Source organism: Pygocentrus nattereri, chromosome 28 (assembly GCF_015220715.1).
Source record: "Pygocentrus nattereri isolate fPygNat1 chromosome 28, fPygNat1.pri, whole genome shotgun sequence".
NCBI lineage: Eukaryota > Metazoa > Chordata > Actinopteri > Characiformes > Serrasalmidae > Pygocentrus > Pygocentrus nattereri.
In genome coordinates, this window is record NC_051238.1 from 23,677,009 (window position 1) to 23,693,406 (window position 16,398).

Consider the following 16,398-nt stretch of genomic DNA (forward strand, 5'->3'; position numbering starts at 1 on the left):
TAGTGGAAGTGGCTGGGGAAAGGGAGGTCTGGGCTTCATTGCTCAGGATGCTGCCCCCGCGACCCGAACCCCGGAGAAGCGGAAGATGATGGATGGATGGATGGATGGATGGATTAGGGCCACTATAAAAATAAAAATAAAATGGGGTATTGGAAGAAGTCAGAATTCTGACTTTAATCTCAGAATTCTGGCTGCCCTTTTTTTTTTCCAATGCCCCATTTTTATTTTTTATTTTATAGTGGCCCTAATCCTCTTCCGTACTAATCCTCTTCCGTAGAGTCAGAATCAGTTTTTACAGTGTAACAACATTGAAAAACAACGTAAACAGTCTAGCAGGTGGGGTTAGGCTTCACTATTAATGGGCAGATGTAGGCAGAGGAGCTGGACTTGTGTGAAATAACAGCGATTCACTCAGATTGGGCCGTTTCGCATCCTGAGATGTACGGATTATATGAACTGGGGGTATGAACGGCACATTTTGGACACTTAATAATGTGACATCAAAGTCTTTTGTTTCAATGGAGAGATGTGAGATGTGTCAGAAGCGCGGCGTCCGCTACACTGTCTATGTACGTCCACGCGATGGCGCCAGAGCTGCGTTTTTAATTGAGCCTTTGACCACGTAGCCGGAGAACCTGCACGGACACGGCCGAAACACACACGGGGGGAAAAGGTCTGCTGCACTAACCCAGCTCTAACGCAGTTACATGGTGTTCGTGTTGAGAAATACTCAAAAGAATTAAAAAAGTAATTAAAATACAATTCCTTGACCCGCGTGTGTGTGTGTGTGTGTGTGTGTGTGTGTGGGGGGGGGGGCGGGGGGGGGGGTTGAGTGTGTGTGTAGTGTTCCCTCAAATAAGAGCAAAAAGACTAGCCTACAATTGGGCACTTTGTCCTAACCAGAGGTGGACGAAGTACACAAATCATGTCCTTGAGTTAAAGTCGAGACCCCCAAGGTAAAATATTACTCCAGTAAAAGTAGAAGTCCTTACTCTAGACCTCCACTTGAATAAAAGTAAAAGTACTAAAAGAGTAATTCTGGCTCTGATGTCCTGTTATCATTTTTATAACCAGACTGGCTTCATGAACTCATTTCAGGTGAAAGTCCTCCAGCGTCTCTCTTGGTAAACCAGTCTTTTAATAGAACGTCATTAATTAGTGATGCTGACGTCTATTAAAATGATCAGAAGCACAAAACACTGAAGGTAAACAGTTTCCATCAGGGAGAACCGAGTGGCTCTGAAATCACTTTTTACACACAAGCAAAGTTTCAGTTTCAGATTTATTTACAACTTAGTTCCAAGTTTAAGTTGAATAAAAACTGGCTTTAAACTCAGGATCACAGATGAGCTCCTTTACTATGTTGATCTGTAGGCGTCTGTTCATAAACATAAACCAGCCCAAACTCATTTACTATAAAATGAAATGGTGTTTGTAGAAATTCAGAAAAAAGCCGCGTCAGTCTCGACTGCATATGTGGACATATTTCTATATTGTGCTCTATTTACACAAAGTTAGGTTAGTTCATCATTTATGTTGAACAGACTCTCCCAAAGTTTTACGCTGCTGCGCTGACGTTGAACCGCGTGCTGCACTGGGTCGGTATGACCAACAGGTCAAAACCAGCTCTAAACAAAGTGACCGCTGGGCCCTGATTGGTGCTCTGGCTTTGCGCTTCTTTCGTTTTGACATGTTACGTTTTTATACACACAGAAACCAAAAGGAACCACTATGGAGTCAAATTAGGGTCTTTAATGGTGACGAGAAAAAATATATATCGCAAATATAAGAATAGCATTTTGCATTTTACGTTCCTCTTTTGTTTCTGCGATACTTTCTCCCTCTTTTGCGTTTCTTTCTTTTGTTTGCGCGTCACACTGCTTTTCTTTGCGTCTCGCATTTTACGTTCTTTTTTTTTCGCGCTTCTCTCTTTTCTTTGCTCCGGTTTTACCCTCTGTGTGGGGGCGGGGAAGGAGGCGTGGCCAATAGCGAAAGGCGTTTAGCGTCATCAGTTGGAGCCGCCGTCACACAGCGCGGCAATTCGGTTTACTGGTATCATGGCAGACGGTCGCCCAGCTGGACCACAGCTACACTTTATAGACTGATGGTAATAATCGACTTTTATAGACATTTTATCTAATTCGGCTAGATTTGTTTTCACTGACTAAACTGTGCCGTGTGATCAGGGCTGTGAGAAGAGTAGGCTAGCTAGCTAACATGGAAACCATGGATACCAGTTACGCTATACAGCCAAATGGTTCCTAAATTAAAAGTCTTCATTTAACATTTCTTGAAGACGTAAAAGCAGCTGCCGCCAGCCCAGTCCACTGCTCAAACCAACTGAAGTTAGCTCGTAATTAACCTACTGGAGTTCATTATCTCACTTTACCGTTTACCAAGATAACATGTTTAAAGAAACACGGTTTGGGATCCAGCGGTGGCCGCCGTGGGAACCATTTGGCTGATCACACTGCACAGTTTAGTCAGTGAAAACAAATCTAGCCGAATTAGATAAAATGTCTATAAAAGTCGATTATTACCATCAATCTATAAAGTGTATATAGCTGTGGTCCAGCTGGCGCTCTTGGCCACGCCTCTTTCCCCGCCCCCACACAGAGGGTAAAACCGGAGCAAAGAAAAGAGAGAAGCGCGAAAAAAAATGATGAACGTAAAATGCGAGACGCAAAGAAAAGCAGTGTGACGCGCAAACAAAAGAAAAACGCAAAAGAGGGAGAAAGTATCGCAGAAACAAAAGAGGAACGTAAAATGCAAAATGCTAATCTTATATTTGCGATCTTTTTTTTCTCGTCACCATTAAAGACCCTAATTTGACTCCATAAACGACAGATTTCTCAAAATGTAGGAGGAAAAAGTCGGATATTAGACAGAAATGTAGTGGAGTGAAAGGAAAAAGTCGCTCAGTAATGGAAAAACTTAAGTAAAGTACAGATACACAAAAAAACTACTTAAGTACAGAAACTAACTACATTTACTTGGTTACTGTCCACCAATGGTCCGAACCCAGCCAGTGACCAAAACCTGCCCAGAAGCTGTTTTCTGTGCTGTGAGTGAAGCAGCTCACTGACGTCTACAGACAGTCCATCACAAACTTTAAGTTAGGCCTTTTACGAACTGCAAAGAACAAACTATTTTCACGCAAGGGAAGGGGTGGGGGGGGTCTCCTTCACTTCTCTCGGGCGAGGGAACCCAGTACCCATAGTTAGTCTTCACCACATTAGCCCGACCTTTCCTCTGTTGTCCAGACTCTTCATGCAGAGGAGCAGAGGAGGTCTAAGGCGAACCCTTTCTTTTCTGATCCACAGCTGAACAGCGGCCCAGTTCGAAAAGGAGAATGTGTGGCAGGACTAATCCAAGTGTCAGAGACGGGGGTGCTGAGGTGGCTTCAAAATGAACCAGGCATGGTTCACTTGACTCTAGCACGCTGCATAGGTCTGTTTACAGGCGATTGTGCAAGGAGCATGACGTAGGCATTAGGTTCACACCGCGGAGCAGCATATATCCCTGATGGGTACGTGTTAAACCCGATGCTGCAGCGCGCGCACCCCTCGCAGCGCAGTGGTACCGCCCATTAAAGTTTCGCCGAAATCTATAAAGCGTGAGCTCATCTCATTCAGAGGAGGCTCAGATCTGCAGAGAAAGGTGCTGAGAATGGAGCAGACCGAAGTAGTGAAACCGGAGACTCTGGATGATCTTATTAAAGTTCTGCACAAGATCTTTGAAAGTGACACCATCAACATCGAGGAGGTGCAGAATATTGTGGAGGCATATGAGAGCAAACCTCAGGAGTGGATGAAATTCGCTAAATTTGATCAATACAGGTAAGATTATTATTTATTATTATTTATTTTGATAAATTAATTTATTTTTTAAAATTTATTTAAATAGAGAATCCTCGCACCGTTTGTTTGATAAATGATGTTAAACGATTTTCTTCTCGACAAGTAAATGAGTGTCTGTTTTGGGGGTGATTAAAAGTTTTCTGAAATGTTTCTGAGTTAATAACAGAGTCTGTTTAATAACAGAGGCCCTTCATTTATCTACACGCCTTTGCGCGTATTCATAGGCTGGACTCGTGTTTGTGAAAATGTTTGTAAGCCTGGCTCGCTGTTCGCTCCAATCTGGCTGCTTATTTTTCTGGTCGATGCGTTGAGACCCGCCTTCATCATCGACGTCCCTCTCTGTTTTGAGAAGACTTCGTAAAAGAGGTGTCGCAGCAGGGTGGGGATGGGAGCGCCAATCGCTGTCGAGTTTGTGGTCCACACTCGCCGATTTTTGCACGGACTGGTTTGTTCTCCACCCGTATTCCGACAGGCTCCGCCCCCCGCGCTTCGATTGGCTGGTAGCTCACAGAAGCAAAGCGTTCTAGAACGATGAAGAGTGGGTGTGTATCAGAGCACGAAGTACCAGCCAATCCTGGCCAGGTGGGCGGGGCCTACGACATTGCGGAATACGGGTGGGGAAATACCGCAGCGTGTCGCTGAGAAACTCCGGTTCCATTGCCATGTTTGTAAATCTTGCTTTGTTGATCGCGCTTTCTCGAATTAGCACAGGCAGAACTCCTCCGCTGTCAGACACGACGCATCACATCTCCCTGCGGTGAAAGAGCTTCATTCAGCCTCTGAATGAACAGGACTGAATTTAATTAGGGGTGAATTTCTCATCAGATTGCGCAAACTAAATTAAATACGTCCCAGTGTAAAGTGTGTAAGAAAGTCGCATGTTACTTTGATCCATTGAGCTGTGTAGGTTTATCAGTTTAATTAAGGATACTGAATGGAATAAGAAAAAATCCTCAGTTATAGATATTTGGATCCCCAGAGCCGACAGCACATGACTGAGGTGTCCTTGAGCAAGACACCTAACCCCCAACTGCTCCCCGGGCGCTGCGGATTGGGCTGCCCACTGCTCCGGGCAAGTGTGCTCACTGCCCCCTAGTGTGTGTGCTCACTAGTGTGTATGTGGTGTTTCACTTCACGGCCGGGTTAAATGCGGAGGTGAAATTTCCCCATTGTGGGACTAATAAGGGTTAATCTTAATATGCCTCAGTTATAGGTCTGCCTCACATGGAAGTCATATATATCCAATATATGGCTTTCCAGTGTATGATGTGTATTATCATACATGCCCACATATTTTTGTCATATATGGACATATATGTGACGTATATGCCAACACATTTGAAACTGACCACTGTCAGATATGTAACACACAGTTCAGCCATACGTCATGTCAACATATGTAAACATATATTTGTGCATATATAATGTGTTCAGCTCAACTCTAAAAACATGCACATGTAAGCTATGCAGTTAAATAATTTAAACATGAAATGCGTGAAAATATTGGGTCTCATTCACCAACTGTTCTTAAGAAGAAATTTATTCTTATAACCCACTAAAACTGACATTCAGCAGTGTTTTCTTATTAGGATTTAGCTCTTAGGTAAGAAAATTTACACCCACTCAACAGCACAAAGGCGCAAATAGTTCTGCACTTTAAGAACACATCATGAGTCCGACGTAGACTTTCTTAGGACCTTTCCCACGAACAAATTTAAGAACAAACTAAGCAAGATATTGGTGAATAAGGCCCATTGTTCCCTGACAAATGATTTAATGTTTATAATGCAACATTAAATTATGTGTATATGTCTTTATTTGATGCGCATATATATATATATATATATATATATATATATATATATATATATATATATATATATATATATATACACACAAACACAAACGTCAGATTTCCGTATGAGGCAGTTGCTCATCAGTCTTTTTTCTGCAAATGTGCCCATAAAAACTTCTGTTTATAATATAATGGTGTACAGAATCATGCATCATCCTCTGACATGAAATTCTACTAAGCTGATATTAATTTCAGAAAGTTTTAAGCCATGATTGCTTTTGGACATAAATTTCTCCATGTAGTAGTAGTAGTAGTAGTAGTAGTAGTAGTAGTAGTAGTAGTAGTAGTAGTATAGAGAATATATGTAGCAACAGTGTTTAAAAACACCTTTTATGTCTTTCTTTAGGTACACCAGGAATCTTGTGGATGAGGGCAATGGCAAATTCAACCTGATGATTCTCTGTTGGGGTGAAGGGCATGGCAGGTAAGGAGTTACTGCTAAGGAGTCAACGTTAGAATACCAACAAACATTGCATAAAAGACCTTTTAAAACTCAGAGCATTTTCCTGTGATATACAATGCATAACATTTTGTTGTATAATGTTATTGTCTTGTTGAACTTACATAGAGTTCCACTGTAGTCAAAGTAACGGGTGGTTTGTCGAGGCTTGTAAGTGTTACTGAGACCTGTTCTTTAACCATATTTATGAGCTTAGTTAATGATAAATTACGCCAATTTAAAAACTGGACTTAAAGGTTCTGTGCTGCTGGATACACGCAAGCTGATAATGGAGTTCAATGGTCCTGTGATGTAGGAGGTTATAAATGGAGATAATACATTGACAACGCTGACAGAACTGTATCTAAGAGGTTTGCTTTTCATCGTAAACTCTGAATCTTCTTGAGTTGCTTCCCAACGCAGAAAAGGCTTCATTCACTCGGTCGTGTAAACAGCTTTGCGAGAGTGAAATTACAGGTTCGCACAGAATGTCGTGCCGTTGTCCCGTTAAATCAAACCGCTCGGGCTCTAACCCCACACTGACTTTTCCCACAGGGTTATTTTCATTTGATGATTGCTTCTCGTGATATCTAAATGTAGGATGTCCCATTATAGCAGGTTTGTTACGTATTTCTGAATGTGTCTTTGCTTTGCGTCACTTGCAGTTCTATCCATGACCACACAGACTCCCACTGCTTCATGAAGCTGCTGCAGGGCCAGCTTAAGGAGACTCTGTTTGAATGGCCTGACCGTAAATCACACGGCGACATGGTCCAGAAATCTCAGCGAATCTTACTGGAAAACCAGTGTGCCTACATCAATGGTACTAGTGCTCGATGTTTCCACTGCTCACAATGGCTCTTTTTTTGAGGCAAATGGTACAGAATGGTACATACATTAACAGTGTCATTCAGGTCTTTGGTAACAAAGCACTGAACTAAAATTGGACAAAGATGATAATTTCCTAAAACAGCATATCTCCCCTCAAAAGAGGGCTAGTCGTTTGATCACACAGACACATCTGTAGCTTTAAATGTGCCTGTGGGCAACTAATAGGATCTAGTTTACATACTGGATTACAGGCTTATAAATATCAATTCTTTAAATATAACTTTACCCTAAAATAGATATGAGCTATAAATAATACCTCATTCAGAAATACATACCAGCTATATCCTGTGTGATTTGAGATTTGATTGCACCTCTTGCGTGTGAAACATGACTGTACAGTGAGGGGAAGCTTAGTATAGCTTCACTTGAATGTTTCCACTGGAATGTCTGTCTGTTGCAGATTCCATAGGCCTCCACCGGGTAGAGAATGTCAGTCACACGGAATGCGCAGCCAGTTTGCACCTGTACAGCCCCCCCTTCCAGTACTGCCAGACCTTTGACCAGCGAACGGGACACAAGAACACTGTCAAAATGACGTTCTGGAGCAGATTTGGGGAGAAAACACCATTTGTAAGTGTGCACATTGTTTACATGTTAAAAATCACTTGGTAAAGCCTTTTAGTGCATCCACTAAATGCATTTCTGAAGCAGTAGAACCAGCTGTCTCCGAAAAACAGTTTAGAAGCTGTGGAAGCTGTTAGAAGCTGTTTATAAAGTCACAAATGCTCAGGTCCAAAACGAGTGACATCCTTGAGGAAGACAAAAAAAAAATGTACATAAAATATGCAGCACAAAAACACAGATACACTTGAGCAAATGCCATTACATGTACACTGATTTATTCTAATACAATATTTTTAGACAAGAAAACGTCTTTGAAGTTATATATAATTCTAATTGTATGGTTTGAAGGCAATCAGTTCTGTAATAAAAATGAACTTAGTTAAAGGGGCATCACAGCGTAAGACTTGCATTTAATACGTCATACGTTATGTTACATAATATTTCATCCATCATACATCATACAACCATTTAGAACACCCCACCTCCTACAGCGCTAAAGGAATGCATGGATGTAGAGGCTAATAAACACAGAAGTTCATTAATCCTGCCTTAGACAGCTAGAGGGAAAAAAGAGACATTTCCTTCCATCTTCTAGATGCATCGTCTGAAAGGTTTTTTTCTAGTCTTTAAGCCAGAAAACCTCTCTCTTGAGGCTGTTATCTCTTGGGGCAGTCGTGGGCTGGAGGTTAGGGAACCAGCCCTGTGACCGGAAGGTTGCTGGTTCGCTCCCCTCAGCTGACAGGCCATGACTGAAGTGCCCTTGAGCAAGGCACCTAACCCCCAACTGCTCCCCGGGTGCCGTGGATAGGGCTGCCCACTGCTCTGGGCAAGTGTGCTCACTGTCCCCTAGTGTGTGTGTTCACTAGTGTGCATGTATGTGGGTGTTTCACCGCACGGATGGGTTAAATGGGGAGTCTAATTCCACAGTGTGTGAACACAGAGACAATTGGTTCTAATTCTATTCTATTCTATTCTATTCTATTCTATTCTGGCACTGCCAGTAGGCATTTTTACCTCAGATGTAATGGCAGGTGTTTTACAGTTTGACAAGTGTGCCCCTTTAAATTCATCTAACTGTTTCAGGACTCTTTGTGGCGTTTCATCATTTCTTGTTTGAAATAGGAAAAGAGGTAACACAATGATTTTGTCATCCAAAGGTCGAAACTTGATTAATTCAATATGATTAGTTGTTTATATAGTTATTGTTTAAATAACTTTTAAAAATCTGATCTTACTATAGTTGATCTAACAACACAGAAGTATAAAAGCTATAAATATGTGACTTACCAATAATTTAAAGTTATTTACATGTAAATAACTAAAATTGCCAGGAGATTATTTGTTGGATAGTTACATAGTTATTGGAAGGAAACCTTTATTGCCTCTAAACCAACAGAAGCTCTTTGAATGGAAGCTGTTGTGGTACAATGAGTCCAAAGCCAAAAATCAATCCTTTTGCAGACTTTTTCCAAACACTGGTGTACTTGATCAGATTAGTGACATCACAAATTCTTTTATCAGAAAATTCATGACCACACTGAGGTCACAGATAACCTCAGCACTTCAGACTTTATGCTTTACCTTAGTTTATCTGTTCAAGTCAGCTAATGAAGGACTTAGTAATTGCCTGAGGAGGTCATTTGAGCATATTTATGTCAGGAAAAAAAACACTGAACTCTGTAGTGCTGTGGCCACGCAGGACTTGTTCTAGCAAATGGTTTAATTTACTTTACCTACAAGATGGACTTTATAATATGATCATGAGCCCCATTAAAGACCTGTGGTCTGATAGTACGTCACAGGCTTGAAATGGTCCACCGTTACCGATTAAGTCAAAGACTGTTATAATTAATGATACTGCCAACATTTTGATCATTTTATCGGGCACAGAAATGAAAGAGCAGGTAAATAAATAAAAAATACATTTGTTCCAATAAATTCATTTAGTTCCTCTTCACTGAGCTCTGCTTCAGAAGTCCTTTTGTTGTCTGTTTATATAATGGCTATAAAACCGGATGGTTTTATCAGGTGATAAAACTTATCTATCCTTGCACCCAAGGGTCATTATATGCATCCGTCTACAAAATTACCAAGACATTGACAGCATGAAGCAGTTAGGTGTCGTATCAGCATCTTCTATTTGGTGAAGAAATGGAGATCCTTCATTTTTAAGGAGAAGATGTAAAATGATGCTTTAAACTTCAAGATCAAATCACATATATGTGATAAATGAATATGCGTTAGAATATGTTCTTGTTTCTTATAGACACTTATTTCAATGATTGGGCCTTATAGTCATCTAAGGCAGTCAAGGTCTGGAGGTTAGGGAACCAGCCTTGTGACAGGAAGGTTGCCGGTTCGATCCCATGAGCCAACAGCACATGACTGAGGTGCCCCTGAGCAAGGCGCCTAACCCCAACTGCTCCCCGGGTGCTGCGGATTGGGCTGCCCACCGCTCCATGCGAGTGTGCTCACTGCTCCCTAGTGTGTATGTGCTCACTAGTGTGTATGTGCTGTTTCACTACACGGATGGGTTCAATGCGGAGGTGAAATTTCCCCGTTGTGGGACTAATAAGAGTCACTTAATCTTTAAGTCTTACAATCATTTGTTGGCACACAAGGCTGTAATGAAAGTTAACCAGGCTGGCGTTTCCTACTGTTTAGCAGGAGGGCTGAAGCACAGCGTTCATGAAGCTACACCAGACCTACATGAGCCTTACATGACAGCTGACATACACCTATATAGGCTTATAAAGGCTTTGAGCAGGCATCACTTGTCAGAACACATAATAAAGTGAACTGACAAAACAGCTTTGTGACTATCGACACTTGTTGGAAGAAGCTCTTATACATGCTTATGTAGGTTTATCAGTTGTGATCAAAGGCTTTTGTAGACATCCTTGCACATTCTGCTTTTCATTAAAGTGTTACTGCTCAGCAATATATTTCCTGCTGGCTAGCAACACACAGATTGTGCACATATAAGAACGAAACATTATTTCCCGTGTGTGGTCATGGCCTGTGGTACAGCACAAAATAGAGGTATTGGTCTGTTATTGGTGTTTTTCATGCAGTAATGAACCAGATTCATCTACTCAGGCAAATGTAAATACCTCTGAGTGAAGGCATTTGTGTTAGAACACATAAAACACAAAAACGTGACTTTAGGACTGTCATACGTGTTCCTTGAAATATTATCTGCAACAATTTAATACAGTATAACCTTATTATAATGTTAATTGAAATGTCACATAGGAAAAAATGTTAAATATCGGTTAATAAAACCTATGAGTACAGCAGAAATATACTGTCAATGTCAGAACAAAACTTTTTGTTAAAATTTCAAAACAAATGGACCAATAGAAATGCTCCAAAATTACTTACAATTTCTTTCCCTATAACTTACATTGGAAGTCAACAAGGTTTATTTTCCTTCTACTGTGAAGTTGGTATTTTGGAGATATGAGGTTTAGCCATGAGAGTGATTATATCTTGCAGACTATCAAAATAGTTCTTGGTTAAGTACTTGGAGACACTGCAAAACAGTATAGAAAAAAGAAACTGCTAAAATTGGCAAGTACTGCATGTTCCATCCCTATAGGCACGTTTCCAGCCACGTACAACAGACTAACCCTATAATGAATCTGGGCTTTGCTACATTTCATGGCATAGAATTTCCATGCTGTGCATTGGGGTGGAATTCTAGGAATCTGTCTTCGAAGCTTAGAAGACATGTGAAGAGACAAGTGTCTGTTCTTCAAGCGATTCACTGAGTTCTTCAACATGTGAGAGCTTGCGTCCAATGTCCTGGCTAGTGAACAACAGACGTGTGGACGATCTGTTTCAGCTTCGGCAAATACAATGGGCTTATCTTCCATTCAGAAGTTGCGTAACTTCACCTTGACCAAAATGCTGTCTGGTCATGAGTATTGCGACATCTGACCTGTGATAAGATAGAATCTAACAAACAGTGCTCATTTCAACAGCTGTCTTTCTTTCAGCATTTCTTTCATGTCCAGTCTGGAGATTTCAGATTTAACGTTACCTTATTTTTTCAAGATGATCCGTTTCAGCGGCGCACTCACTTTTGTTTCTTTTATATTTCTTAGGAAACTGCAGTTTCACAAGAGAACAACTGAGACGGGGAGGACAACGTATGGAAAGTTGGAAATTCAGGCCTAATTGAGATGACGATGATGTGTAACACAAAAAGAATGATTCAACACTTTTAAAAAAAATTTGCAAAGGACATTGAAATGGGGACTCTGCAGTAATTAAAGGGGCTTTATCGTGACCCAGTGTAGGCTTGGCAAATGCTGCTGAACACAGGCTGAGGGCCTGAATAGCGGTATTAGGCTGGACTGCGCCATGAATCTGTTCTTTGTTCACTCGGTTTGAGGAGACCCCTTCTGAACAGCATTCCTATGTGTCTGTGACCTGTGTAATCACACTGTTGTACTGTTACGGGGTTGGAAGTTGTTTTGTTTAAAGTGTGTAATTTATGAGAACAAGCTATTTTCATTTACTTTACCTTGTGGTCACATAAAAACTAATTGCCTTAAAATTGCCCTTGATCGACAGAACGCTTTCACACCCAATGGCACACTTTCTTTTGCAGACGTGTTGATTTCTGTGTAAACTTTACATAGTGTAAAACCTCTAAATTGTAACATAGCATCATGCACATACAGTCCAGAGATCTGCATGTGATTTGCATGAGTTTATTGTTTTTATTATTATTTTTAATACATTTCACTGCCAGTAATTTACATTTTTAGCATTTGTAGAGGAACACAAAAGGGTAATGATTGTTCCCAGTATCTTTTGAGCCTAGACGTTTATTTACAACAGTCTTACATGAGAAGTTCAGTCTTAAGAATGATTTCTTTTTCTCTTCTCTGGAAAAAGCAAAAGAATAGTGATACGATTGCTCAGTGAATAACACTGGCTTTTTCACCACAGGACTTTTCCAGTAACTGTAGAGGTATTTATAGGTTTGAATGGTTGGAATAGCTTTCATTAGTAATACTGCTTACTCCGTCAGCCGAGCAGTTCTGATCTTGACAAGCTTGCTTTGACTGTAAACCATTAAATGTTATTTCTGTAAAATGTCTCTGTCCATTTTTGTGTCTCTATGATGAGATCGTTGCTCTTCGTTGTCGAATCTCTCGTACCGTGCATTGTCACTGCTTTTTTAACAACCTCAAGTCAACTTATGAGATTTGTGGGTTTATGCACCAAAAACAGGTGTAGTTCATTTTTACATGAACACTTCCAAACCTCTCTTTATCCTTTAGAACTAGACGTCCTGTTCTTGTTACTCGTGAGACTGACATGTGCCAGTGATATCTGTTCTGATCTCTGTGGGCCGTCATGTATTGTACCTCACTTGACAAGCAGTCTGGGCTGAAACATTCCTTATAACTTCAGCGAATGGACGGAGATAAACTGCTATAGGTTGAATGCATGTGATGTTTAATTCATTTTCAAGTGCCATTTTTCTGCACATGTTAGTGCACATTCTTCTTATTTGCTGAGTTTAACATTTTGCAAAGAATAAAACCTAAAATCTAAAGTGTGCCACAACTTTTGCACATGCTGCATTTTCATTGTTTCTCCATATGTTAAATCCACAAAAGCAGTAAGTATGCAGTAAAATGTGCTAATGTGTTTTCTCTGTTTAGGGTTAACTTAAATTCACTCCTCAAAATCAACAAAACTTATCATTTCACCAGGGGCGCAAATGTGACTTTAATTATGCTTTTACAATATTTGCTCTTGACACTTTGACAAAATCGATCTCTGTAGAGTTCAAGTTCTTGTACATTCTTTGTCCCTATATATTGTATGCCACAATTAACCCATATACTCAGGCCTGTATTTGTAGGAGTGAGACTATATTCATCCTGAAATAGGTCAATAAGAGTAGCAGTCAGGTCATATGTTACTTTTTTAATTAAAACAATAAAAATAATAATGTTTTTCATACCAATCGTAAAAACCAAGCACAGTAGGAGAGAAGGAGCTAAACTTCAGTGTCCACATTTCTCTCTATAATTGCTATAAAAACTTTAAGGCCTCTTTACTTATTCATTCTTTACTCTTTACTTATTAATTCATTATAGTTTTTAAGTTTTTGAAACCTGCCACAACTATAAAAATAGAAGGAGAATTAGGATTCAGTTCATGTTTGGCAAAAAAAAATGAAAGATGGAGATTTTCTTCCTCACAGCAAGTCTGCAGCCCAGCAGTTACTCAGTTGCATAACCAGGCTTAATCCTTTTAATTCAATCCTTTTAGCTGATTGCTATGCTGCTTTTATCAAGGTGCTCTCTGAAAGAAATCAAATAATGTGAGAACTTTAATAAGAAGTGTCGGTCACAATGGGGCAAATGAAACTAACAAATCTCAAACAGAACCAACAGAAAACAAACAAAACCTAAAACTCCCATTATACAAAGAGCTGAATCTTGAATGAGGTACAGTATATAGAAATTATATACATAGAAATTGTCTTTGTTCTCTGGTACCAAGAAAGGAAAACCCAAATGTTGGAGTTCGATTTTGTTTGAACTTCACAAAAGTACATAGTAGCTTTAGAAAAAGGACTCTTCTGATGCTGGCCCTGTCTAGATTATACAAAGTTAATGATGGTCTAAACATTTTGGCTTTCATGTCATATTTTCTGAAGTTAACTCTTAGGTTTCTTTTCCGCCATATCATTACATGAAATCAGACGCTGTGTAAAGAGTCTCTAGAGGACAGAGTGGATTGTACTAACTGGCTTTTATCGGAGGGCAGAATAAATATTTTACCAGGCAAATCAATATTCCCAAGAACCTTGAGCCCAGTCACAGTTAGTCACATATCAAACTGTATTATCACGGGTCAAGTAAGCACATCCTTCAGGCCTTCATGGTCTGTGATTTCAGCTGTGCTCTAACCACACTGAAGAACAGCAGAGGCAGCTTATTTTGGCATGAATTCGTTTAAGTCAATATGAATTGGAAACCATAGTGCATTTTCCGCTGTGATGTATTTTGGAGTGGGATACAGTATCAGGGAGGGTTTTCTCAGTTATGTATAAAGGCCTTTTTCATGGACAAGTCATTGGTTGACTCACAGCTGTAAGTTTAGCTTTGAAAGTTCATGCAAACGATTCCTATCGGTGTCCCAACTTCGGTTGATTAATTACAAACTCTCTCTGTGTGTAAAAGCAGAGTTTACCCCTCAAAAGTGTGAATCTTTCTTTTAGAGAACTTGTAAAGCCAGGATGTCAGGGAGTACAGTCTCCTACACCATCCAAAGGCACTTGGAAACTGAAGGTCAATCTGACAGGGAGATGTTTGGCAGACTCAAAGCCCCAACAGATTCTGAATAGAAAATTCAGAGAGTCAGATTAGTTTACAGGAAACACCTCAATACTGGTTGAAGTAAGGAAGTCTAATTTTTAACTGTGAAGAGAAGACTTTGAGCTGTGTTTGTTTGGCAGGTAAAGTGGCAGTAAGAAAAAGAGGCTTTCCTGGGCTTTGCAGAACCACCAGTAGCATCCTGAAGACCGCAAGAAGATCTTATAGTCCATCCATCTTCTAAGCTGCTTCTCCCTTAGGGTTGCAGGGGCATGCTGGAGCCTATCCCAGCAGTCATCGGGTGGAAAGCAGAATACACCCTAGACAGGTCGCCAGTCCATCACAAGGCATACACACACAATCACTCACACACATTCCTAGCATGTCCAGTTGGCCTGACTGCATGTCTTTGGACTGTGGGAGGAAACCGGAGAACCCGGAGGAAACCCACGCAGACACGGGAAGAACATGCAAACTGCACACAGAGACCCGGTCACCCGGACCTGGTCACCTGGCCGGGGTATCGAACCCAGGCCCTCCTCGCTGTGAGGCGACAGTGCTACCCACCACATTTTGTCAGGTGAAAGGATGTTTTCTCACCAACTGTCCAGCATGGAAGAGGAAGCGTGATGGTGTGGAGCTCTTTTGCTGGATCCAGATTCGGAGAGTTGCAAAGAGTGACTGACACCATCAAGCAAGAGCACCACAGCATCTTGCAGCATGAAGCAATAGAAAGGGTAGCTACTTTGATGAAAATATTTAGAGAAATTTGGATAAACTTAAAATAACTCTGTGATTTCTTTTTTTATAAATCTCTAATTGTTTATTTGTTCTATGCTTTCATTTTGGAGTACTACGAGACAAAAAAACTGCGTAAAGATCAGAAATCTGGAACAATGGGGGTGCTCTAAAACATTTGATCTTTCACTCCTCCGTCCATACAGTCCATGTATAGATATTATACAACATTAAGTTCCGGCCACTCAAGCTGATTGGTTGAGAGGCGGTCTAATCATACTGATATTTTTCCACAACATCACAGGTTTTTCACAAACACTGTATCGCTCCACTTAGACGACGTTGCTAAGCAATGACTTTGACAGCTGTAGGAGACGCTAAAGACATTTGAACACTTCTTACTTTGCGCACAAACAGAAAACGTACACTTTTAAGCTTGCTTTTGACCTACGGTCGATTTGGTCAGACTCTGAGGATGAGAAAACATTAAACTCCCAAACTGTCGTCACCACTGAGCAGCTTTTCAGTCGGCAGCTGTGACAGAAGAACAGCTAAACAATCTGGAATCAGCCAGAAATGAACTGAATGCCAATCGCCAAACGTGTCGTCTGAACTTCAGAGCCTGACCAAATTGGACTGAGCCATAAAACTGCCGTAATAATAAATAATAAAAAAAAAAAAAACCGCTTGCTCAGTGGTAAA

At 40.6% G+C, this 16,398-nt stretch overlaps 1 protein-coding gene across 1 annotated transcript; it reads left to right on the top strand.

Annotated features, from left to right (window-relative positions):
• Positions 1 to 3,618: 3,618 nt before the first annotated feature.
• On the top strand, positions 3,619 to 12,718 carry cdo1 (cysteine dioxygenase, type I). The gene is made up of 5 exons (XM_017710213.2): positions 3,619 to 3,839; positions 6,062 to 6,139; positions 6,820 to 6,977; positions 7,446 to 7,615; positions 11,719 to 12,718. The coding sequence occupies exons 1-5, from the start codon at positions 3,670 to 3,672 to the stop codon at positions 11,746 to 11,748; spliced, it is 606 nt and encodes a 201-aa protein (XP_017565702.1). The 5' UTR covers positions 3,619 to 3,669; the 3' UTR covers positions 11,749 to 12,718.
• The last annotated feature ends 3,680 nt before the right edge of the window (positions 12,719 to 16,398 follow it).

Bases quoted from the DNA above. Each gene is read 5' to 3' on its own strand.
- cdo1 (XM_017710213.2), top strand. From the start codon at position 3,670: ATGGAGCAGACCGAAGTAGTGAAACCGGAGACTCTGGATGATCTTATT. The intron at 3,840-6,061 runs GTAAGATTATTA...GTCTTTCTTTAG, and splicing joins GCTAAATTTGATCAATACAG to GTACACCAGGAATCTTGTGG. The intron at 6,978-7,445 runs GTACTAGTGCTC...TGTCTGTTGCAG, and splicing joins CCAGTGTGCCTACATCAATG to ATTCCATAGGCCTCCACCGG.